Source organism: Arachis ipaensis, chromosome B09 (genome assembly GCF_000816755.2).
Source record: "Arachis ipaensis cultivar K30076 chromosome B09, Araip1.1, whole genome shotgun sequence".
NCBI lineage: Eukaryota > Viridiplantae > Streptophyta > Magnoliopsida > Fabales > Fabaceae > Arachis > Arachis ipaensis.
In genome coordinates, this window is record NC_029793.2 from 141,805,084 (window position 1) to 141,832,679 (window position 27,596).

At 31.2% G+C, this 27,596-nt stretch overlaps 2 protein-coding genes and 1 long non-coding RNA gene across 3 annotated transcripts; all 3 read right to left on the reverse strand.

Annotated features, from left to right (window-relative positions):
• LOC107619450 (myosin-10-like) lies at window positions 13,024–15,100 on the reverse strand. The gene is made up of 2 exons (XM_016321746.2): window positions 14,092–15,100; window positions 13,024–13,907 (listed from the first exon to the last, which is right to left on the reverse strand). Exons 1-2 carry the CDS (start codon window positions 14,972–14,974, stop codon window positions 13,078–13,080), a joined length of 1,713 nt encoding a protein of 570 aa, XP_016177232.1. The 5' UTR covers window positions 14,975–15,100; the 3' UTR covers window positions 13,024–13,077.
• On the reverse strand, window positions 24,554–25,451 carry LOC110267309. Its single transcript, XR_002354786.1, has 3 exons — window positions 25,206–25,451; window positions 24,876–24,966; window positions 24,554–24,683 (listed from the first exon to the last, which is right to left on the reverse strand). It is a non-coding gene; the product is annotated as an uncharacterized LOC110267309 (long non-coding RNA).
• On the reverse strand, window positions 25,661–27,159 carry LOC107616208 (tropinone reductase-like 3). Its single transcript, XM_021112087.1, is given in 4 exon segments — window positions 25,661–25,972; window positions 26,065–26,181; window positions 26,254–26,349; window positions 27,079–27,159. Coding segments are annotated over 4 exon segments (606 nt in total).

Consider the following 27,596-nt stretch of genomic DNA (forward strand, 5'->3'; position numbering starts at 1 on the left):
GAACAATAGTCCTAGTAATGTGGCTATATTATTATTATTATTCTTCCTAACTTGTTATATTATAAATATAATTAAATTTTGTTGTTATTATTTAATCACATTTATGAATATTTATATAATTGTATACATAATAACGTGATTATATAATATGGAGGATAATATTGTCATTATATAACTTAATTCATTTTTCTCTCCATTTTCCTTTCCAAACAAACAACATAAATTATTTATCTTTCAATATCTTTCTATTATATTTTTCTTCCATCCAAACACACCCATAGAAATTAAATTTCACTTCAATTTCTTTCCTTTCTATTTCTTTTCACTCAATTTCTCTCCTTCCTATTTCTTTCCACCCCCAAACAAAGTGTTAGTCTCTTCTCTCTTCCTTTTTCTTTTTACCATGGTTCTTCTTATTTAAATGGATCATCTCAAAATTTTTTCAATTATTTAATAAAGTATGATCTTTTATTATTTAATAACTTCTCTCACATATTTTTTTTAGTCTCACTTAAAAAATATAAAATGAAATATCACACTTTACCAAAACAATTGAAAAAAAAAAAAAAGGATCATTTCTCCTCTTCTCTCCATCATTGCTCCCTCTTTCATCGCCACTACCACCACCGTCGTTGCGCCATCTTCCTTTCGTCCTTAACCACTCGTCCAGATTTGTCACCTCTACTCCACCGTCGTTTAATATGCCACAATGTCGCCTCTGCTCTTCCATCTAGATTCATCATGTCTACTTTTTTTTATCTCTCATAAGGTATAGCTTTTTCTACCTTATACCACTGTCGGCTTTAGACTTTGACGGCATTGCCCTTCGTCTTCTCTCTAGTGGCGTCGTTCGACGTCTCCAAGGAGAATGTCCCATTTTGATTTGTCTTATCCTTCCTCTTGTGCATCTGTTGTTCTCTCTCTACAACGATTCTCTATGACAACGAGAAAGCAAATCTCTACGCATTGCGTCATTAGCGTCTCCTCCTTTTCCTTAACCTATTGTAGGCAGTTTCTTTCCATCTTTGTTATTCGATGTCATCTCTTTTAAAAATCTCTAATTATAGATTCAATTTGCATGTGTTTAAATTTTTATTAAATAATTGAATATGTGGATATTATTTTACTCGTGATACATGGAATTGAACAAATTTTGATATTTTATACGTATTAAATTTAATTTGAATTTGGGTATTATTATTTTTGTGTTTGGTTGAAGATGGTGGTGCTATTGATGGCTGAAGATATGTGACTGTAAAAGAGGGAGAAGGACAAAAATGATGGTGGTGGGAGATTGGTAAGTGTGAAATTGACAATTTAGTGAAATTTTGAGTTTTGTATTCTATTGTGTCTGAGTTATCAAACAAGATGAGAAATTGAGTGTTTTGTATTTATATACTTTTGTGTATTTATATATATATCTTTATTATTTTGAGACATCAACTAAACAAAACTTAATCTAATTTTTTATCCATTTATATGAAAGATAAGCGATCCTTAAAGAAGAACAACATTATCCCGTTCTTATTATTTCGAGACAATGCAAACTTTCTATTGAAAAGTCCATTAAATATTAATTTAAATTGATTTTGTGGCAACTTTTATTTGTAATGTGTGAAAGTTTTAAACTTTCACATACTATAAATCCTAATACTTTTTAGAAAATTTATTCACCAATGGTAAGTTCATTTGGTAGAGAATTGTCATTACTGAAAATGGCGCTGCAAAAAGTAAAAACACAATATAAAAACCTTTAAAAAAGAAAAAAAATAGTAACATAAGACGAAAAATGTAACATCCTAACTTTTAGCACCTTATTATCGCACTAAAAGTTTAAGCACTACTTACCTCTATTCCTTTAATTATATACTGTGTTTATTTAATATTGAGTCTTCACGAATACAAACCGAAAATTTAATTAAAAAACAGAAAGTTTTTACTTTTAATCACTTAATCACAAAGATATATATATTTACATAGCATTATATACATAGACTTATTTCAATATTCTAAAATACAAGTCCTATCCCCTCTAAAAACCAAAAGAATAAATGACGAGGGAAAAGTAAATTCTAACAACTCAACTCGTGAGCATAGTCTTCTATGCTCCTGTAGCTCCGCATAAAATCTTCGCACCTATAGTTGAAAGGGGTGGAAATAGGGGGTAAGAATTGGGAAGTTCTTAGTAGGGTCTGGGTAGTTAGTTAAGTCGGGATTATCACAGCTCAATTTAATTCACAACCCAACACAAGGACCCAGAACAATCACTAGTCATAGAAGTTCAAATTAACAAGCAATGAAAATCACAAACACACTCAAGCAATCACAAACAATTCACAACACCGAACCAAATGCAAAATATGCAAACAAGGATGATGCATGCCTACTTCTATCGCAGGTAATGAGCTCATTTGTCGGTTTCGACCCGCACCGACGCAATCCGACTCGCAAGTCAGATAAGGCATTCCAGTGACGTAACCTTTGCAAGGTTCCAACCTCTTGCAAGGCGCTGATTCTCCAGCTGAAGTATGCCGAACATTATCTCTGCAAGTATTTGCAGACGCTGATTCTCCAGCTGAAGCATGTGACCCATGTTCCTGGAAGCCATTCCACATTTACGGGAATCCCCGCACAGTCATACAGATACAAAATCCACGGCTTATTAACATTTATTCTTCGGTACCTTAACCATACTATCGTCACCCTCTTGTGACCATCCCATAAACACACATGCCGATTTATCTTCTCTTTTTCTTTTAAAACCAAAACCACCTCTTTATGACATTCTCCAAAACCTTTAAAACAATTTCACTTAAACCAATTCTTCTTTCAAAAGACAAAAGGAAACCATTTATTAGTTAAACCCCTCAGCAAAGTCTCTAGACTTTAAGGGAGCAACAACCAATCTCATTCTCTTAATTTCATTAGAAATCTTTAATAATCATTGTTTTCTTAAATTGAAATAATCAAATAAAGTTTCTAAATCAAATTGAAACCAAATCATACAAATCAGAAGTTTCGAACTCATGCCAAAACCAAAACCAATCCTAGTTTTATCCTTAAAATTAATTCTTGTAAAAATAAATCGAACTCAAAACATATACTTTTCTTAAATGAATTAAACTCGAAATATAACTATTTTCTTAATAAATCAAAATTAAATAATACAACTTCTCAAATCCAATCTTTTTCTAAATAACATTTCAAACAAAGTATTAAATTTTATAACAAAATTTCTGCAGCAGCCGCCTAAAACTCGGACTTTGCCACCCTTCTCGAGTCCTATCCAAACCATTTCTCAAACTCTTTCAAATCATTTTCAATAAATCAAAACCATTTCTAATATCAAAATATTTATAAAATCAATCCAATTAGAAATCCAACCGCTTTCAAAATAAAACAATTTTCATATTTCAAATCATGTCATTAATTCATCAATTCATTTCTTATTAAATCTCAATGTCTTCATCAAATCTCACCAATTCCACTTGATCACCAACAACATTCCAGCCTCAAATTCATCAAAATAATTCGGTTCTTGGCTATACTTAAACCGACCAAACCCCAAACCAATCACAAATATCAATATATCACAAAAATTTAACATAAATTCAGTTAAATTCAATCAATAATCAATCAAACATACAATTCACTTATCAAATTCACATTCAATTATTATAAAATTACTAAACTCTACCTCCGTATGAAATCAAAACAACGGAAGCTCCGGAGAAGCCTTTTGATCGAGCTGCTGAAGAAGAAAATGTTAGAAATCGTTAGTGCCTCATAGAACTCCAATTGGCCGAACTCAAGGGGAAGGAGAGCTACGTCACCGTCAATTTCTACCGAACAAAAATAATACCAATGTGTAGAGGAGGAGGATACGAACACTTTTACCGGATTATATTTTTTATTAGAGTTACGGATCAAAAGAAATCAAGCTCGAAAGCTCGAAGGTGTCATGGTTTCTCTCATTCTCTCTCACGGCCTTCTTCCTTTTTTTTTCATAATGAATACAGTGAGGATGATGATGGTTAATGGAGAATTAGAGTGATTAAGTGGTTAGATTACACGTCGGGGGGTACGTGTCACGGTTTGGAGCTACTGAGTCAGCGATTCAAGTTATAAATATCTTAAATGGATAATTATGAAAACTGTATATATTAAAACACAAGTAATAATATATATAAGTTACTAATATAAATGACATTAGCAACATAGCGATAAAAGATATACGGTGAAGTATTAGCAAAGCTACGTTCATCGAGAAGTACCGATATTTACTCATATCGGTGGATTCTAAAAATAAGGAACTCCAATTTATAAAATAAATTATAATTTATTTATATTTAAATTTTCAAAAATGTGGGTGGTTACAAAAAATAGAACAAGATCATGGTAATGTCGATGTTGTTAGTGGTTGTTGTAACATCTTTACTACCAGAATGTCACGCTTTTGACTAAACCACCCTGATAGCAAGGATATTACGACAGCTTCTATATATAATTATAATAAATAGAAGCCTTTACCTGCAATCTTTTTTTACCTTTCTTTGGAAAACCTGAAATATTTGTTTCTTTTATACGTATATACATACATACAAATCATCACAACACTTTTACATTTACAAGAATAATATATACAAGTAATATACAAACATATAATATAAAATCACAACTCCTATCCCTCTTTAAAAATATGTAAATAACGATAACAAATGCGAGAAAAAATATCTAAAATAATACAACAAAGCACGACCAAAAGCTCATTAAACTCTTCATAGGCTTTCTCATTCATTTCCTAAAAAATATAGGGTCGTAGGAGGTGAGAACCTAACCCAAAAATCTCACTAGAGGGGTTTCATAATTGTCATATATATAAAAGAAAGTTTGTTTTACAGTAGTGATCATTGCTTGCCTAATAAATCTTATTCTCTAACCATTTCCTTTTTCATAAATAACCAACTTAAATTTACTATCATTTATTTTTCTTAATTTCTATCATAGGGCACATTACTCGCTTCCTACTTTCTTCAATATTTATCATTTAGTCAATCACATAGTCAATCTCTTACAAGTCACAACAATTCACAATAAATCTGAACCAATAAATCACAATCACAAATAACCAAACAGTTAAGCAAGCAATCACACATACAAAACAATTATGATAAGTAGTATAATTAGCAATTAACAGAATATCAATTAAGCAAACTAAGTAATTATGCACAGATAAGTAATCGCAAACAAATACACATAATGCATGCATGTCTTACTGACCGTGAGCTCACGTGTCGGTTATACTGTCAGACTCGTCACATCTGTTAGCTAACCCAGATACATTATCGGTCATGTGTCTCCAGGAGGAACATGTCATACATATATATGTATAACTGGAGAGAATCCTCAATCTCCACATTCTCCTTGGAATCCGCGTTATCTGGGATATAGTGTCCGCCATACTTCACAGTCAGAGAGAGACTATGATGTAACAATAGGAAATCCTCAACCTAACTCGTTCATACCACAATCAAAAATTGAATCGAAGGGAATCATCAACCTTTTATCCAATCTCCCGACGTAACAAGAGAGGGAATCCCAAACCCCACTTGTCTATCCGTGAGCAGGACAAAGCCACTGTCTTCACCGTGTGCGGGACAAAATCGTCATCCCCACATCCACACCGCAGCACTGAGCAAGCGGGATAAAGCCACCATCTTTGTCAGGTGCAGATACCTCATCAATACCGCAATCGGGATAAAACTCACGTCCTTGCCAAACAATAACCACCATCAACCAAAACCATCGTTATTAACATCAAATTCATCATTAACATAATTATAATTATCACTAATCATATCATAACCTCTTGCACATATCTCAATTTAATCATTTCAATCCGCGAGCGGAACTATGCCACCTTCCTTGCTGTGGGAGGGACGAACCATCATCCCCACAATATCAATCATAATCTCATTTCAATCAATATCAAATCCGTCCAATTCAAGTCTAAGTCATACTCATTTGTTCACCATTATCTCCATCTAATTCTTCACTTAATAACTTACCCAATTCCAATCTTCTCTTATGTTTATGCAATATTTTCAACCTTTGAGTTGATAATTAATTAGCCTATTAAATCTTTAATTCATTAAATCTCTTTTCAAATTAACTCTAATTATCTTATTTACTATTTTCAGTGTTAATCAAGCCAAACAAGTTAACTTATCCATCAACTTAATAAATTAACATAACCATACAACTCTTTGACCAACTAAACTCTCAAATTAACTTCAACTCTATTTTAAGTTTAAGATTCTTCCAAGACATAATTCTTTAATTAGAAAATTAAATTAATCCCCAAGACAATGTCTCTAGTCTTTATAAAAACACATCAATCCTCATTATCTTTACTATTCAATTGCATTCAGAGTCTTATAAAATTTTGGTAGAACCTCCCCTAAAACTCGGATATTTACACCCTTCAAGTGTTCCCTCTAAACTAAACAACTCTGAAACTCTTATCAATCATTTCCAATACCAAATAGTTTCTCAACATATACCAATCAAATATAACCAATATCATAATCCTTTATAATAACATTTATCATAAAAAGCAATCCAATTAATTCATAAGACTCACATAATCACTGAAAATATATTTTTTCACATCGATATTGATTTATAACAATTCCTTGAAATAAAAATAAGTTTTAAGAAAAGCACTTACTTCAATCATGACTCAACTTCGCGACTGAACCAACAGCAATACTAGCAGTTCTGATAACTCTCCGCAACAGCGAGCCACAAACGAAGCATGCAATTACTGTAACTTAACCCTAAGACATCAATACCTCAAAATCTTTAATGAACTAATAACAGAACACTAACTGCGAGGATACCGAACCAAGAATACTTACTGCAATCTAAGAGGAACAAAGGAATGGAGCAATGGTAGCTCCGATGACCCTCACCAGCAAGAACAGAACCTAAAAGAAATAAAACAGAAGCTAGGACGAGAAAGAACAGCGGCAGTGGCTACTTCAGTCAGCACCTACGGTGGTGCAACGGCTCGGAGATGGTGCTGTAACTCAGCGGCGATCTCCAATGGTGACGACAGTGATGCTTCCCTATCTCTTTTTCTCATTTCATTCATACATTCATATATAACTTACTCAATGAGGGATATCCATTCCCGAGAATTTATACGTGCCCGGTCACCCTTACGATGTAGGGTCAACAAAGTATCGAGTCTCAACCTGGAACTCGTGGTGGCAAGCCACAGCTCTGTGCCCAGGAAAACTCGTATCTCAGATAACATTAACTTCATAAGCTGCATCATATTCATTACATAATCATTCATCATAGCCATGGCATCATATAGCCGTCATACATACACATCTTCCTCATACAACTCATCACTTTTAACCTTTACTTCATCCCCAAGTTACCTCTATTTCCTAGCTTCAACTAACTACTAGACTTATTATTATATTTTATAACTAAAAGAATGAAAATAGAGGTTTAGAAGTTTGAAATTTCGTTTAAAAACAAAAAATCCACTTTTGTAGAAAACAGAGGCCACGCGCACGCGTCGGCCACGCGTACACGAGGGCGTGCAAGTTTGGCCCATGACGCGTACGCATTGGCTCATTCGCGTATGCATGCATGGGAGGCAGTAGCCACCACATGTGAATGAAGGTTCCGCGTACACAAAAGTCTCATGTCACGCGTAGAATCCTGCAGATTTACCATTTTTTTTTATGATACAAATTTACCATTTTAAATCCCAAACTTCTGATGCGCATAACTTTTTCGTCTTAAAATATTTTTTATCTGTTCTTCGAACGACATAAACTTCACAGACCCAATTTTCATATAAAATAAGTTTAAAATCATTTGGAGGTTCGGAAACCAAGTTATGGCTCGCCGAAGTTTGGCCAAAAACTAATTTTCACAAAAACTTCAAAACCTCATTTTCATTAAAACCAAACTCAAACCTAATATACCATACACCAAATCAACACAACATAACCTTGCCATCACCACAATGTTCCTTCCAAGCCTATCATATCACAATTTTTATCAAACCAAACTCAAGTCATACTTTCATTACATATAATTAACACAACCACATATCATTTATTTTGCAAGATCATCCACAACCTACTTCAAACAGTTTTACATCAATTTATACATGATCACATACCTAAATCTTTCGACTTTAATCACAACATTCACCAACATACCACCACAAGCTCATGTTCATTCTTTTTCTCACTTTGCAAGCGTCAATAATTCATCATTCAACAGTCCAACATTTAAACTCCAATGCCAACAATTAAGCCAAATCTCAACACTTATCATTAAGCACTACTCAATTTATATACTCATACATTCATTCTTATCTTAAAGTCAACTAGTCTAAGTCTTCACAGAACGTTATATATTATATACGTGAAACCTAAATCATACATTGGCCGATTTCTACATATTTTCCCAAAGGCAACCCACAAGGCAAAATTGTAAGCCTCAAACACCAAAATCCAACAACTAGATCTCACTCCAAGCTTCCAACTGAGCTCCCAACATATCCAATTGCCTCATATCACATATTTACATGCACCTAATATAATTATCACAAACATATTCCCAAAATTCAATACCCAAAACACAAAATCAATTAATTAGCTAGAGTTCTAGGATTCTCACCTTACACAAGCACCAAGAAGCAAGATTGAACGTTCTCCTCAAGCTAATTTGAGCCTAAACACCGAAATTGAACAATTTTTAACATCATGGCTCATGAATTTCGAAACTGAGAATGAGAAAATTGAGGAAGAAAACGTGGCTTCCTTACCTCACAAGATTTCGGGCTTTGTAGAGCTCGACGACGCGAACGCGTGACCGCAAACAGTGCGACAATCGGAACTCCAGATCAAAAGTTACATGAATTTGAATGAAATCAAGGGTTTTTGTGAATTTGATTACCTTCTTCTCCCTTGTGTTGAGCTTCAGCGTTCTTTGCATGCAGAGGAGGGATAAGTGAGCTTCAGCTCACTTAAATGAGTGGATTGGTTGGGTCCATTGGTCCGGTTCGGTCTGTTCGGTCTAATATTGGGCCAAATTCTTTAAAATTAGTGTCAAAATTCTCGTTTTAATGAGTTCTATTCTATTTTAGTATAAGATTTACAATTCTAATTTTTCTTATTAAAACTTAATTTATTGACTAATTATTTACTAATTTAGTGGAGTTTACATAGGTAAATAGGGATAAGAGTAGTTTAGTAATTTTTAATAAAATTAGGTGATAGAAAAGTAATTAAAAATTAAATATATAAAATATGATTACACATTAAAAATATTAAATGTAAAAGTTATAATAAAAAAGATGCTAGAGGAAGTGACAATAGTGTGGTAGTTGGTCTTTTCACTCCATAGAACTTTGGACAGATTTAAAATTTCATATATTAATTTAAAACCGTCACAAAATTAATCGATTAATATTTGATCAGATTTTCAACAAAGGATTCACCATGTCTAAAAAAAATATGGACTTTGTTAAGTAGACAATAATTTTTGTGAATAATTAACTTTAAAATTGGCCTAATAAAGTAAAAATACACTACATCCTTAAATTATCTATCTAAATTTTAATATTAGATAATTATCCACACACCTAATGAATTGAACATCCGATATATTCATTGTTTATATTATTTAGTATTTTCATTATCTACTTGTACTTTTCCAAAAAATATTAAGAGATTGTATTGTCCAACTTTTCTTGTTAAGAGTCACACTATCTTTCGTATAAATGAACAATTCAATTGGACATTCACTATTGATTTTTTGCAAAATTTGCTCAAGAATTAATAACTAATAAATAGTTTAATTTAATTAGAGAATTATTTTTTTTAATATAAGCCAAAATTTTAATTTACTCTTTTATTTTAAATATTAAATTTTAATTTTTAAATTCTAAAATATAAATTCTAAATTTTAATCCTAAATTATTCGTAGAGTTAAAAACATAATTTCATAATAAAAGTATCAATATTAGTTAATTAAAGATTATTCTCTTTACTATTCATTAACAAACACTACTTAAAAATAATGAAAAATATATCTTTTCTTATTTTTAATGTATTTATTATATTATAAATAAATTAAAATATAAAAAGTTGACTTTTTAATAAAAATCTATACTAAAATCTATCTTAGTTCTTGTATACAGAAAATGCAAAAAAGACTAATTTTTTGATAATATTTTAAATTCGTTCTCGATCTATTTAACTCAATAAATTTAATTATGAAATTAATTTTTAACTTTTTATGTTGTTAGAAGTATCAATCCTCACTTAAAATTTTGGTAAAAAATTTCAAAATTTTGTGATCAATCATTCTGTATAAATGAATATTTTTATGTGAAGTCTAATTTATTTAGCAAAATAAAAATTTAAAGACCAACTTAATCAAAATTTAAAGATACATTTTGGACACAATACTTATCGATATTCGTCCGACAAGCGTGTCTGTTTTGTCCAACTGTATCATAATAAAAAAATAAAAATTCTTTGCCGGATACACTTGGACACGTTTGGACACACCTAAATACCATCATGTGTCAACGTGACTTTTGTTATTATTAACATATATTTTTAAAATAAATTTAGAAATAATATATATTATTATTTATTAAAATAAACAAATATTTTAAATATTTTATATAATTAAAATAAGATATTTCCCATCCCATCCCATCCCATTATTATCATCATTATCAGTTCTCACTCCCTCACCTCCTCACCGTAACCCCCTCACTCCATCACTCCATCACCCCCTCACCACCGCCGCCCCTGCGTCCAATCCACCGCTGCCTCTGCTTTTCTACTTTTGCTTTCTGCCTTCTGTTTCTACTTCTGATTCTATTTTTGTTTTTGTTGTTACTTTACCATTGTTGATTCACCCTTCAGAATTGTTGTTGTTAATTTATTATTGGTAATTCTGATTATTATTGTTAATTTATTATCAATGGCACTGACTCTGTTAGTTAATTTGGTTGATTGGTTTTTGAAGAAGGGGGTAAGAGGTTTGATGATGAAGAAGGGAATTGGGGGTTACTGGGTTAGTGGTGATGAAGAAGGGGGTCTGTGATTATTTATTACTGGGTTACTGTGATTATTTTTTTTCTAGGGTTCGCCGCCACCGGGGTTAGGGTTTGTTTTAATTTTTTAATTATTTTTATTATTTAATAAGGGTAATTTGGTAAAAAAAATAAAATTGAAGTAGAAAATGACGATTTTATAATGTTTTGTAACGTTGAGGATGATTTTAATAAAAAAAAAGGTCGGAGACGATTTTGATTTTGACCCCAGACCTTGGGGACGAAAAATGTACTTATTCCTATATTTTATATATATACGTATCTCTGTATTTTATATGTATTTTATAAAATTTTAAAATTTATATATCGATATATCTCATATCGTGTCATATCTTATATTTATATTAGTATCCGTACATCATAGCCTTCTAGCATTTTTCATAAAAAAACCTAATTTAGTTTTACTATTTCACTTTTTCCTACACGAATGGTTGTGCCATGTGCGTGTAAACCTTTAAATAGTTATGAGAAATTCTTTTGTTGTTTCATATTCCTAAATAATAGTATATTGCCATATTCTACTCATATTTTTTTTTTATGGTATTCTCCAGTAGTATAGATTAAGAAATAATCCGACATAAATCAAAATTTTATTTAAAAATTTATTATTAGCTAATAAGTTGATGTATAATTGTATATATAAGACAAAATTTAAATCCTAACATTTATTTAAGTAAATTAATAAACTAATTATTAGACCAACCCAAATTAGTTTATTCTACTCAAGCCCAAAAAAAATAATTTATCATAAAGGAATTGAAATTTCGACGAAATCTAAGGTTTAGAATATTCATGTTTGAATCTTACTAGGTTTTCTAACAGACAAAATTTACTATCATTTTATACAGTTATTTTACTCGATTTTTTTTTCAATTATCAATAACAAATAATTTTATAATTTTAAATTTGTTTACAATTTTATTTAGGAAGTGAAAATAATGCTTTTGTAATTATTTTGGTGTCTCGATGTTTATATAAGTTTTAGATTTAAATTTGGAGAAAAAAACTATTTTTTTATAAAAAACATTTCTTTTTTCTTAAATTAACAAAATGCATAATTAAAATGCGTAAACAAATAAATTTAAGAACTAAAACTAGAAGATTAAAAAGAGTAAATACAAAGTGTCAAAAGTAAAGTAAAGTGTAAAAGTTAAAATAGAACGAAAGAAAATAAAAAAGAATAAAAAGGTAAAAAATTTTAACCAAAAATTGAAAAAATAAAGTGTAAGTGTTTGAGTTAAAAAAATTACTTAACATTTTCAGTTTTATTTTATAGTACCAGAAAACAGAGGATATGGTTAAGTCTCTAAGTGCTTTTAAAAAATAATATCTTTCAATTTCTATAAGAAATTATATTTCCATTCACTTTCTGGAGGCCTTTTTGCTAATTGGCAGTTATGCTCCTATGTCCTAACCAAGCATATTACAATATTCTAGAACTAACTTTATGTTGTTTGTTTCATATAATTGCATTTTTTAATTTCTTTGTTTGTCCTATAGTCCATTTTTTTTTTCGTCATATACACAAAGATATATTATTTTCGGCCTAAAAATAATTACTCTAAAAGGGTAAATAAAATTTTCCCAAAGATATTTTTGACCGATTAAGGATTAATCCGTTGCAAATCTAAACTCTAAAATCAACTCAAAGTTGACCGACAAATTTGAGTTTTATTTAAAGGCCTTCCACTGCCCAATTGGTTACTGCATACACAAGGCAATATTTGAAGTCACGACACTTACTTAACGACACTTACTTAAACAAACGAGTAAACTAATTACTGCGATCAACCTAAATTAGTTAATTCCCAACCTATGAATGGTTAATACAAAAGACAAACTTAATAAAAACAATGTTTCAGAAAATCGGAGTTATATAAAGTAATCAACATGAAATACAAACCAAGCTTTCAAAGATAAGGTTTTAGAAGTTCTTCCAGCTCCAACCTGAGACGGACTCTTTCTTCATTGATTGAGCTGAATACCAGAATTTCCTCACGTTCTTCGATCTGTAATTTCTCGTATTTTCTTTTAAGTTCAGCTCGAGTACTTTCCATTTCGCACAATTCTCGATTAAGGTCTTTCTTTCTCTTGTCAGCTTTGAGGAAACGATTCCGCAGTGAAGCTATGTCCGCCCGGACTCCAGCAAGTTCTTTTTCGAGTTCTTCTTCCCGACAGACCAGTTGATCAAGGGCTTTAGCAGCATGAGCAACATTAGTTTCATATTTTTTATAATTCTTTTGGGAAGATGCATACGATACATCAAGGTGTACAGATTCTGTTTCAATTTGAGACAATTCCTTTTTCAAGTCGGCAAGCTTGTTGTGAGAGACGAGCGAGTTGTTGATAAAGTTCTTGAATTTCTGCACTTGCTTGGAGAAGCTGATGGGCACATGATATTCAAGAGTGGAGCTCAAGATTTCGGAAAGCAGGTTGTTGAGGTCATCTTGATTTAGCCACTCGTCAACGGTGTGCTTCGAGAAATCGACAAGTCTCTTTAGACTTTCAAGAGCACGAGGACATAACTCTTTTGGAAGACGAGATTCTGGTGATGTCTCGATGGTTGAAGATTGAGATGTCATGTCAATCTTATGAGACAGATTGGAAACAGCTGAGATGAGCTCTTTTAATTCCATTTCTTGTGGGCTAAATGCTTGATCCGATACAGGTGTATGGAAATCTTGATGTGTATCAGGATGAATGGGACGGGTATCATCGATACTCTTTTCAATTGAAAGCCCTGCATTGCACATCCCACAACCAATATAGATATGCTAATTTGGTGCATGCAGGAAAAATAATATGGTACAATTACAAACTCATGTTAATACACAAAACTAAGATGCAAATTCATTAATTTTAGGGAACTGTTAACCTATACATCAGTGACCTCAGTTGAAATTATGAAACAAACGATACCTTACCTTGTCTTTTAGCTTGGAACTCTTTCTCAGCTGTTTGTTTTTGCACATCAATGCCTTTTAGCAAATCAACTCGTTTATGGTTGCTGGTATTTTCCCTCTTCCTTAAACTGTAACTACGCTGATTGTCACTTTTTTCCAAGGAATCTAAGGTTGTCTCAGCATCAATTTGAGCATTGGAATGAGACCCCAACTCCTCCTTTTGCTCACCATCCATGTTCTTTCTTTTCCTTCCAGGAAACTTCTCCGGAACGCCATCATTTGCAGAATCACCGGGGTTTCGATCTTCTAACTTCATTTTCCCACCACGTTTTCTACTCCCAACTCTATCTTGCTTCCTCTTCTGAACATCACCATCTGCATCTTCCCCTTCATTATCTATATCAGGTTTTGACTCATTTTCTACATTTGGAACATCATTGTCATTAATAGGGTGTTCTTCCGTCTTCTGGTTCTTCGGTTTTCTGCCACGTCTCTTCTTCTCACCAAGACCCTCATCATCACCGTATTCTTCTTTGAGATTCTCAGCACAAGTTGGAACGCTTGTTCTTACACGCGTTTTCACAGTCATATCAGCAGAATCATCATCACCTTTCTTCTTCCTCGCGATGTTCAAGGCCTCCAGCATGTCCTTTTTAGACTTTCTTCCGCGCTTCTTTTTAACACTAACTTGTTGAACGCAAGAGGAATCTTCAAGCCCATTATCACCACTGTTCAAAAGCTGCTCCTTTTCATCCACATTCACAACTTCCACGCCTTCATCGACCTGGTCCTCGGTAACCGCGCTTGCCGGGAGGTGGTGAGCAGAGTCACCTTCTTGTTTGTGGACATCAAAGTTCGGAACTTTATCGGAAAGGGGCTTCTTCGGTAGGAGTGGAGGCTCCATGGAAGGTTCAAATGTGAAAGCTTGCTTGTGTGGAAGAAAAACTGCACAAAAATTGAACAAGAAGAGAAGAGAAGAGAGTAAAGTGTGAATGAAGCTTTCTTCCTGTGGGTTTGGTTTGTTTTTTCTGTGTGTCAATTTTTTAAAATAACTTTTAAATATATATAATATTTAGGGTAAAATATTAAATTAGTCCTTAAGTTTGGCACTTTTTAATTTAGATATGGAAGGAAGAATGGTGTAGGACATTGTTATGGAGTGTATGGGTGCTTTACGTAGTTATGGTGTCAAGAGCAAATCGGACCCTCCGATTTGTGTTTAAAAAATTAAAAAAAATTGCATTACACAAATCGGACCGTCCGATTTGTATTTTAAACAATTAAAAAAATTTAATAATGAAATCGGACCATCCGATTTTTGTTTTCAAAATAAAAAAAATTAAAAGTACAAATCGGACCCTCCGATTTTCATTCCCACACAAATCGGACCATCCGATCTGTGTTCATAATTTTTTTAACAAAGAAATCGGACAGTCCGATTTCTTCACTTTATGATTCAAAAAAAATTATCCCACATTCATGTCTAGCACCATCCCACCTCCATACCCATGCACAACACACACATTTTGCATATCCAAAAAAATGAGCCTAAGTTTGGACGTAGTCTCATTTTTGTTTTTAAAATTTAAAAGGTCCTTTGAATAAAAAAAAATTCATTTAGATTTAGACTCTGTTTGATAAATAATAGAAGCTAATTTTTTTTTTTTACTTTTGAATTATCAAAAGTTACAATATTTTTTGATAAGTCATTCTACTACTTTCTTCAAAAAAATTTACTTTTCTTGACTTTGTAAAAAATATTTCAACCACCATTTTCACGCTTCAAAAAGCATTGGCCTTTCACCGTCATTTTCAGACAATGTTCCATACTTTCATCTGCTGGAAGTACGGATCCTCGATCACCATTTTCAGGTAATGATTCATCTGCTGGAGGTATTGATCCTCCACTGCCATTTTCGGACAATGTTTCATCTGAACAACCTACTGCAGATATTTTTTCTATGTATTTTTTTATCATTTTATCACTCTATTTTTATTATTAAATTTGTATTTAACTGTGTGGTATGAAATTTAAGTTTTAATTTTAATTTTTTTCACATGTGATTTTATTTTTATATAACTTGCTATTATTTTCATAGTTAATTATAGCAAGTTCTTGACCTCAATAAAGGAGAAGGAAGTTCTAATAGGAGTAAAAAAAAAAATAAAAAACAGCAACAAACTATGCATTGACACACATTTTATATTTATTTTTTATTTTCACCTACCATATCATACACAGTATTAGTCATTAAGTTATGTAAAATCAACATTCAATATTGGAAAGTATTTGTTATCATCGTTATTTTAATATTCATTCTCTTGTGTAAAAAAAATTGTATTTTTCGAGTTATTTATCCAAACGCTACAACTTTAAAATAAGTACTTTTATAACTAAAAATCCAAATACAAAATAACTTATTTATAAACTGCTATTAATAAAAATCCTTATGCTTTAGACTCTTTTTCCAAAAGAACTTATTTAAGTTATTTACCCAAATTGGACCTTAATGTAGTCCCATCGTGAGTCAAAGTGAAATAATTAATGGAATGTCATATATGACAGCAGTATAAGAACAAAATCGATAATTTAAAAAACAAGTACAACCTCCCGAGATACAAAATCAATCGTGGATGTATCAATATATTTATTTATCATTCTTCTTACAATTTAAATGAAATATTTTCTATAGAACTAAAGAGAATGATAAATAAATATATTGATACATCCATGGTTGATTTTGTGCATTTGAAGCTTGTACTTATTTTCCAAATTATTGACTTTGTTCTTGTACTATTGTCGTGTAAAAAATTCTGTTAATTATTTAATTTTAAACTCATGGTAGAACTAAATTAAAACTAAATAAATTTTTTTTTGAATTCAAATAAGATATTTTAAACTTTAAGAACCAAACTAGAATTATACCCAAATATTTATGGTGCTATTCAAAATATATCCTTCTTTATTAAAAACTTAGGTTTTTTGTCGGGCATAGATATTAAACTATCAATATAATGAACATTTTTTTCACTAATCCTGTAGACTGATGGACACATCTATAAGCTTCGTTTATAAATGAGTCTATTTTTTCTACATAAAAAATAAATACAAACATTTGATTATATATTTTGATATTATTTTAAGAGTTAATAGTTAAAATCGTCTATGAAAAATATTCTGATCTATATTTTCGTTTTGGAAAAACAAATTTAATCAAAATTGTCCTCGAAAGATTTAAAATTAATCGCGTTAATCCATCTGTCCATTCTGTCACTAACGGCGTTAAATTAGAGCCCCAACCCAACGACCCGACCTGGCGGTCACAGACTCTCATTCTCCTCTATGCATCTCATCTTCCATGCCAGTTTCAACAACTCCTGCTTCTTCGTCAATGTCGTTCTTCCAGTAGTAGTCTTTATTCCAACTTGGCAGTGTCCATGGAAGAACACGAAGAAGACCGACACAAGCAGAACAGATCAGTACAAGTTACAGTGGAAGAAGAGACCATGTTCCCCCAGAAGCCAGCGGTGATGATTGAGGAAGAGAACATAGAGGAATTGGAGGGTGTAACGACAGCGATCTCTCTGCATCATTGGGTGAAGGGTGTTCAGCAAAGCAGCAACTACCTATTCCCAAAATGCCAACCTCTCAATCGAAATCAAATGCTTAACATAAAACTGACAAATCTTTTGATTACCAGCAACACCAGTCCCTGCAGCATTCTCAGCACCACGTTCCTGCTTGTTAATGTCCTCCTTTGTGTGAGGTGCAGGTACCAAATCATAAGGCACGGTAGTCTTGTAGTTTTTATGATTTTCTTTGGTTTCATCTGTGGTGGCAACCATCCTGTTACCATTCTTGGCAAACTTGGAACAAAGATCCTCCATATATTATATCAAAGTTTCAATCTTTGAACAACTGGGACATTCAATAGCATAGTTAAAATTTCGAAAAACAAAAAATGGGTATAGAATAGCAAGTGTGTATGTTCATTCAAATCAAGAATCAATAAAGAAGAAGGTTTTCAATGTTGGTGGCAAAAAGAATAATAAAAGGGGAGGGAAGAGGAGGAGAAAAGAGATTTTGGGATTGGAACAAAGAAAAGAACTGTGGATAAAGATTGGCGGCGGCATGGTAGAGGAACATACAGGGACTGACGGCGACGTGGAACATCTTACAGGACGGCGGCGTGGTGGAGCTTCAGGTAGAATACAAAGAAGTTGTTGAATGTGGGAAGAAGGGAATCCTGTTCTTTGCTGGGTTTGGGTTTAGATTGGATTGAATGCGGGTAGAATCCGAGTCTGGTTTGGGTTGGGTTGTCAAGCTAACGTGCCATGTCAACAAAATTTAACGTCGTTAGTGACAGAATGAACGAAGGGACTAACGTAATTAATTTTAAATCTTTCAATGACGATTTTGATTAAATTTATCTTTCGAAAACGAAAATAGAAATCAAAATATCTTTCAAAAACAATTTTAACTATTAACTCATTATTTTAACAATTCTTGTAATACTGTGAAACAATCATAAAGTAACTTTTTTAAAATTTTAAAAGACTCTGTCAGAGAAAATACTGTACTTTTTCTAAATGCATAGACTAAATTCTAAAATTGTTATCTTTTTAATTTCTTTTATCATATCATATTAAAGTACCATAATCTTAACAAATTAAAATTGAATTACCCAAATTAAAATAAACGTCATTATATGACTAAATATTTTTTTTAGAATATACAAATTTTCTTTTCCCTAAATTTTTCATATTCCTTTTCATCAATTTGAAAGTCATTAGTTCTTTTTTGTCGCTTTTTTTATATGCCTTTTTACACTCATATTGGGTAGAATTCATTTTTTCTTCTACTAATAACTACAAAAAAGTTAAAATAAGATAAATTAATAAGCTCTAATACCAAATACTAAAAAAAAATATAATAATTCATAACACAAAGTAGATATAAATAGTTACTGTTGATTAAAAAAGATCAAATATAATTCAATCATTTTTTAAGAAAGATTGGGAATTTACAATGTTTCTTCACTTTTTATTGTGACCATGGAAGTGGAGAATGATGATGAGGATAATTTGAAAAGAAATAGAGTCTTGAAATAAGGAGTGAGATTTCTATGATAATGGAAGTCGAGAATGATGGTGAGGATTGCTTGGAGAGAACCAGAATTCTAAAATGGTTTCACTAGGAAACTAATTAGGTTTAATTATTCTGTAGGTCTCTATAGTTTTATCGAATTTTTAATTACGTTTTTATACTTTTTTTCTTTTCAATTGGATCCTTATATATTATTTTTTGTTTCAATTTAGTCTCTGTTAACGTTAAACGTCAAAAAAATGTTAGTAAATTGTAAAATTACTTTTATACCTTTAGGGACTCAATTGAAAAGAAAAAAAAATATAGAGACCTAATTGAAAATTCGGTAAAACTATAAATAATCAATGAAAGATATTCATATAATTCTTTTTATTTTGTCAATATTATTCTTTTTACTCATTTATATACAAATTGTACCAAAAATCCCTTTTATCTGTTTGCAGCTTCTTTTTATATCATACTACAGTAGCAGCCAAAATCTTGATCTCAATATAGAACATAGCGGCATGACCTTATTAGCCATATTAGGAATTTATAGGATCACTTCTCAAATCTCAACACAGTTCAATAACTACAATATTTAATTAATGGATCGATTTTCACCCAGAATAACTCAATTTTTTGTTAAACAAATAGATATAACATACTCTGTCAACTAAAAAAGAAGAAATTATCACTATATATTTGAATAATGAGTAGAATCTACTACACTATAATAAATTTAGACAACAATGATTCAAAAAGGCAGACATATGATTTACTTATACAATTCGAACAATTTCAAAACAGAAAACTTATACTGATGATCTAGGTAGAATATTTGAAATTGATACTTCATTGACCAAAGGATTCTTATCAAAAGCATTTGATGTTGGCTTTTCTTTGATCTTTCTTCCAACTGAAAATGCAGGATGATTAGGAATAGGAAGTGTCATTGTCTCACAACCATTGTGGACATTGTTGGCCGATCTACTGCATCTTCTTGTACACACAATAAACCAATATGTAACCTTAGATTTTCAAAGCCAACTAAGCTCTCAATCCACATCTATAATCTAATTATATTACAAACTCTACAAGAACATAAAATTTTCCTTCTTTTCCTCTAGATTTAGCAGCAAAGGGTGTTGTGATGCATCTTCTAGTGGCTGTGAATGCTTGGGGACCAGCCAAACTGAAGTTGTTACAACAGTGGACCTCTATGTAACATTTTTCTCTTCCTTTTCTCTTCTAGGTAGTTCTATACTCCTTCCTCCTTTCTTACTATATACGGCAGCAAGATGCTAGTAATAACGATGATGATGCCATATCACGTTTTCAAAAAATGTATATGTGTTAGTGAGATTAAAAGGCCTAAATATGTACCAAAGCAACAACACTAAGTACCTTGATTTTCTTAAGTAGCTCATAGCCTGTCATCCCTGACATGCAATAGTATGTGATAAGCAAATTAACTTTGGACCTCTACAAAGCAAAAATTAATCCAACTATTAGCCCTTCTAAGCAGCTATGTTATATGCAATTAGAGTTACAAAGTTTTGATTCATAATCAGGAAAAAGAGAGAAGAAAACTTACCCCATTTATGGCATTCTGCTCACTATCGGTCAAACCCAAAAACTCCAATTTCTTTGGCTCAAATACTCTTTGAAAGATACGAGTGCAATACAATACATCCTTAATTTTGAAGAATCCATGGATCATAGCCATCAACAAAATTTAGAATATAATTTGAGAAACAAATAGAAGTTACAAATAATTAAGCAAAACTGAAACTGAACTACAAATTCACACAACTTAAGAATTCACAGCTTGAGAGACAAGAACTGAAAACAACTAAAAAAATTGAAAAAAAAAAAACACAATACGAATAAAACACCGCTAAAATATTCACCTTCTCCTTATTCCCAATCTCAGTCAATCAATTCTTCCTCAAAAACCAAGAGATTAAAATGGGACACCAAGATGAAGAAGAAATGTTAAAATATCATCATATCTAGAATATCATTAACTATGTTGATCAACTAACTGTCTACACAAAAGATAAGAAAATATAACAAACACCACAAGTAAAGAGCAATCACAGGTAATTCTTAAATACTTGATATTAGTCATTTGAAGATCTCACCTGTTCTCTAACCCATCAGCCAAATAAGCTCCATAACTCCCCACTGAACCTGAGATTAGAATAGGGTGTTTCTTGAAGATTCTACCATCAGCATCGACACCCGAAGAGCAAAGCAGCAAGGTGAGGTGCGGTCAGACGAGGCGTGGTTTGGCAACGCGATGTGCGGCGCGGCGATCCACGGCGAGAGAACGCGACGGAAGCGACACACCACCAACGCGAAGCAGAGCAGAGCAGACGCTAGGATTCTTTATTTTTGGGACAAAATGCTAAGGGTTAGTTTTGGTATTTTAAAAAGATGGGGTGGATTTAATTAATAATTATAATTTAATTAGGAGAATATTCTATTTTTGAACAGAATATTCCGTTATCTCAAACGATTTTGTCACGGCAAGAACTAAATTAAAAAAAATTAAGGTATAGGAACCCAATTAAAAGGAAAAAAAGGTATAAGGACCTAACTGAAAATTTTGTGAAACTATAAGGAGCACCAGAGTAATTAAACCAACTAATCAAAGATATAGTCAATTAGAGCCAACTAATTTTAAAATAAGAGGTCCCTTATAAAAGAAAAGGAAAAACAATCTTTACTATTTTTAATTTTTCGAATTTTAAAATTAAAAATATAAAAAATTGACTTAAGTTGGCTCCTAATATAGTTGATTTTTTAATTTTTTTCGTTCTAAAATAGCAAATGAGATTTTTTGCGTGACTGCATGAGATTGAATGTAATGAAGTAGAGGGAGATGAAGCAGATAAAATTGAAAGAAAGATTATATTATGAAACCTATAATTTGTAATCGAAAAAAATAGACGGAAAATATTTTTTATTTAAATGTAAGTAAAAGATGCCGCCTAGTAATTTTTTTTGTTGTAAAATTAGAGTAAGATAATAAATTTAATTCAATAAATTTATCATTGGATTAGACGAGATAGAATTTCTAATTCTTTCATAATTTGAGAAAAAAATCATTATTATAATAAATAAATAAATAAATAAATTCCGATTAGTCAAGTGAAATGGGGAAACGGAGGTAGCATTTTGATGCGGCGCCAACATCATGTTCATACCAATTGTGTGTCAAAACCAAATAAATTTTGTAGTGAACATTAAAGGGATTTTTTTTATTTTATAATTAGAGAGGAGAGTGTGTTTTTCTTTTAAATAGAAGAAAATAAAATTTAACAAGAAACTGGGAGTGTCATTTTGACGGATTTGTATTCTACCAATCTACCCCGTTCGTAATATATTATAATCCGTCTTCCTTGTATTGTTTGCATGCGTAATACGTGTCTATACTCTATAATCTTTCTATAGTCTCTCTTCAATACTCACATTCTTTCTCTTCTTCTCATTTTCAATTGCAGCCCCATTTTCAAAGATCGTTCTCTTTCTCCTAAATACCACACTCCAATTTTTTATTTCCTCTTATGTAACTCAAAACAGTTCCTTCTTTTATATTAGAATCTCAGACTCATCATTTTTAATTATATCTTCATCAACATCTTTAAGTAAGTACATTTTTTCGCAATAATGTTTTTAGTTAGTTAAATTATTTTAATTACTGTAAATAAAAATAAATTAAATTAGTTATCAGAAATTAATTTGTGTTAATTAATTCATTGTTAGTAATAATAGTGTTGAATTTAATATTAATTAGAGTCATAATTTTAGTTAAATTAAGACGATACTAAAATATATTTTTAGTTTGGTAATTATTTTTATGTCTGTTTCACTACAAAAAAAGAAAGCTATTTTAACATGATTTTTTTTAACAGTCATAGTTAAGTGTAAAAATTAATATATATTTTTGACAAATATCACAAATGTCAAATTATCTATTTTTTTTATTTATAATTTGATTGTAGAAAATTATTCCTCAATTTTGACACTAATTTATTTTTAACATACTCCATTATTCCTTTTTTTCGTTGAGCTCCGTTAATTTTGGCATCACATTGCTCTCAGTTTGGGATCATACTACTCATTCTTCATCTTCAAAATCTCAGTTTATTCTTCAGTTTCAAGATCTCATCTCATTTTTTGTTAAAAACTTTTTGTTGAGAATTTTTTACGGTCAATAAGTATCAAAATAAATAGTATTTTTGACGGTTAATAAGTATCACAAAAAAATATATTCTCAAATTTTTTTAACAAATTATTTTTTATGGCCAATATTTATCAAAATAAGATTTAAACTTTTTTTACAATTACTTATATGTTAAAAATACTATTTTTGACAAAACTTTTATTAACATATTTTCATAGTTAAAATAGTGTCAAAATTTATTTTTTGATGAATTTTAATTTTTTTGACATATAATAATCCTTAAAAATAGTCCATATTATTGTTGTATTTCTCTATAACAATATATAATGATAATACATGGATTTAGTGTCCAAAATTCTTTTCCAATTTTTTTCCTTCCTAATAATCTATCCCATTATACGTCAGTTATTCCATGTTAAAAAACTTTCACTACCTCATCTTCTCTCTTATTATATACATTCACATTCTCTCTTGTCTCGTTAATTCACATCCATAAAACTTCTATAATTATCTCTTTTCCCTCTTACTACTATTTATCATCTCATATTACAGTTACTGCATAATAGAAAAACTTTTTTCTTTTCTTATTCATCTTTTCTTGCGTCATTCTTACTTCACTTAAATATAATGTAAAACCTAATATAATTTACTTTTCGTCGTTAAATAAAAGTGTCACTACAAGAAAAAGCAATATTTGTAACAAAACAAATTGTTACATAAAAACGAAATTTTGAAACAAATAGTTTTTGTAACAAAAAAAGCGGCCATTACAGTAAGTCCCGTTACAAAAAGTTTTTGTAACAAAAAATGGAACTGTTACAATTTAAAGTGGTATTTTGTAACAAATTTTTCTGATACAAAAAACCGGAAGTCGTTACAAAAGTGGTAACAAATTTTGATTTTCAAGGTATTTTTGGTGACAATCTATTTTTTCGTATCATAAAATTTTGTTACGAAATGTTACTTGATTTTGTAACATTTTTTTTCTTTAGTTACAAAAGCAAATTAATTATTTTGTAACAATTTTTTTTAATACAAATTGCATGCATAATTTACTAAATTATTTTTTAAATTAACTAATATATTAACTATTCTAATAAACAAGTCTACATTCATATAATATGCAAAAACATACATTATTCAAAGATGCCTCATTTACCTAAAGTTGTTTTAAAACAAAATAACATTAGTGAGTACATTGATTAGTTCTACAAGTTATATGTCTTGCATAAGTTCAACCAAAAGTTAAAAGTTCTAACATAGATTAGTCTTTCTATGAATCAAAATATTCTTGAACCCTCAAGATAGCATGTGGTCACCATTTCAACACTCCTGTAGATAAGAAAAATCGAAACAAAAGATTAGAAACAAGATATAACACTAACTATAATTTTATCCATTAAGTTTTATCCAAAATATTTTAAAAAATTTTAACAGCTATGCTTTGATATTCTATGATATATTTAAGATAAAATATGATACCTTCTTTATTTATAACAAACACCTTAAAGTGTTTATCATTACCTGGAAAGTAGGTTACATGAACTTTTCACAAACTTCAATCTGTAGATTCTGCTGTATGAGATTGTTGCTCCTCGAATAAAGTCTGAATTTTCTGCAGTGACCATAAATCACCAGTGCTTAACCAAAATAATATAACCAAAACATACAACTAAATATCTTTTCTTCTTTCTTTCTTCTTGTTTTTTTCCGTCTTTTATTCCCTATTTTCCTTTTAAGTTTTTATTTCATTTTCAGTCTCAATCCATACTTAACCTTTGTGTTTCTCCTCATCCTGAAGTTCATGCAGTTGACTACTGCACATATAATAATATATTGTCTTTACTTTTCTACCTTGACAGAGTTTCCAACTTCCTCTAGTTTCTGCAACAGCAGCAGCTCTCCAGAAGTGGAATCTTGTCTCAATGACTTTGAAGGAGACATCTACAGATGAAAGAAACGAATGACAGAGTGAAGGAAAAAAAGAGGATGGATATAATAAGCAAACAACAAGAACAATGGGAGCTATAATCAACACCCTTTAGCAGGTGTGGTTTGTGGAATGTTTTCACATTCCTGGAAATCTTACTTAAAAAATCTTCCCAAGAAAGCAAAACCCTTTTCCCTTACCAAAATATGTGGAGAGTAAAAAAGTGATTATAATTATAACTAAATCTGTCAATTCTGTTGAGACAGTCAAATCCGTTAGTCACAGGCTTTTCAATTCTGTTACTTAGATTCTGTTATCTGTAATAGATGTGTAACTATCAGCTCCAACACAACGATATTTGTACTATGTATTTTCCAACTCAATCATGAAAATAGTATTCAGATAATGTTTGATAATTGGTAATAAACGAGGCAAAATTAGTTGGCACAAAACCGGGAGCAATACAGTTTACACGAGTGTTTGGGGCCATCTCAGCAGCCAAGGCCTATGCAGTATATTACGAATAATTATCAGACTTAAAACAAGAAGATATATGCAGTTTTGTTAGATGTTCAACGAATACTTTGCAGGGCAAGTGAAGCTTGTCAAGAATAGAGTCTTTGGTTTGCAAAATAGGGTCAACAGAAGGATTTGCAGTTGCGTTTGACACAATCACATCTATATTTCCACACTTATGTAATGTTCAACAGCATATTCAACAGCATTCAAATAAATTTTAATAAAGGATAATGCATTCGATAAAAATGAATAGAAAAGGGTGACCTGTGCGGTTTTTTGAATCAAATCCTTTCTCTGTTGATCGTTGGAGACATGGCAAACAAGGGCCAAAATTTTAATTCCTTTAGCCCTAAGTTTCTCTGCAGCCTCTTCAACATTTTGCTGTAGAAACAAGAAAATTGAGTAATGAATATAATTAATTGGAGGCAAAGAGGAAGAGAAAGGGAAAAGGACCTGCTTGCAAGAAGAGATGACGACGGAAGCACCTTCCAAGCCCAGCCTTTTAGCTATGGCGAAGCCGGTTCCAGACGACAGAGGCGATATGGAGCACTGGGGGGTTCAGTTTCCTTCTCCTTCCTCGGCTCGAACCTCTCTCTTCTCTGCGCGACACGACGGCGCGGTGGCAGTGACGCCTGCCGGCGCCGTCCTCACTCTCCCCTCCCCTTCTTCCTGTGAATCCCTCTCCTCTCTACCCTTTCTGTTTCTTGAGTTCGGTGCTGCTGTGTGTGTTTCAAGCTTGATGAGTTTGCTGAGCACGTTTAGGTTTGGGGAAGGGCTGCGGCTGGGAGATGAGTGAGGGTGGATTAGGGTTTTGAGTAAAAATAGGTCTAGGGGTAGTTTTGTAATTTCAAATAAAAGTGGGGATAATATAGTAATTAAGAATAAATTTTACTCCAATAATAATAATGTATAAAAATACTATTTGTTCATCAATTTTACAAATTACTTTCAATAAAATTTTCAAATCCAAAAATTAGAAATAATATAATTAATTTTTCTATTTTTCAAAGTAGTAGTATTAATATTTTAAATATTAATTATTTGGTCTAAATCATATAAAATTCTTATTATTTCATAATTACCAACTTTATAATTTAAATATAGAAAATAATCCAATAATTGTAAAATTGGATAATAATCCTAATTTATTTCAAATTCAATTAATCAAAACTTGTTCTAATTATCTTTCATGAAATAATTTCTGAAATTAAGACTATAAATAACTATATGATTTGAGACTTGATCATAATAAGATTTTTCAAAATTTTCGGGTCTTACAGACATGGTGGTGGTGATGGCGGCGGCGATGGAGGCAGCGACAGCTGCGAGCTTTATGGTTGAAGCTAGCCTCTTGCACATTTCCACGAGATCTTCTCTCTCACTACGACGGGTTGAGAGCTTTAGGGTTTGTTTGGAGGGGGTTGAGAATTTTAATTATGTGTAATAGTGGGAGAATTTTTAAAATTATGCAGGGATTGAAAAAAAATGTTATAAAATATGCTTATATTTTGTGACAAATAATTAACTTGTTACAAACAATATTGAATTTTGTGACAAATTAATTTTTTGTTACAAAACAACTGGAGTTTTTGAAACAAAAAGTTATTTTGTTACAAAACAATTGATTTTTTGAAACAAAAAAAATTGTTACAAAATATTTTGAATTTTTGCAACTTATTTTTTTGTTACAAAATATTGCAATATTTTGTAACAAAACACTATATCGTTACAAAAACTAACATAATTTGTAACAAAATAAAATAGGTTGTTACAAAATATTATCATATTTTGTAACA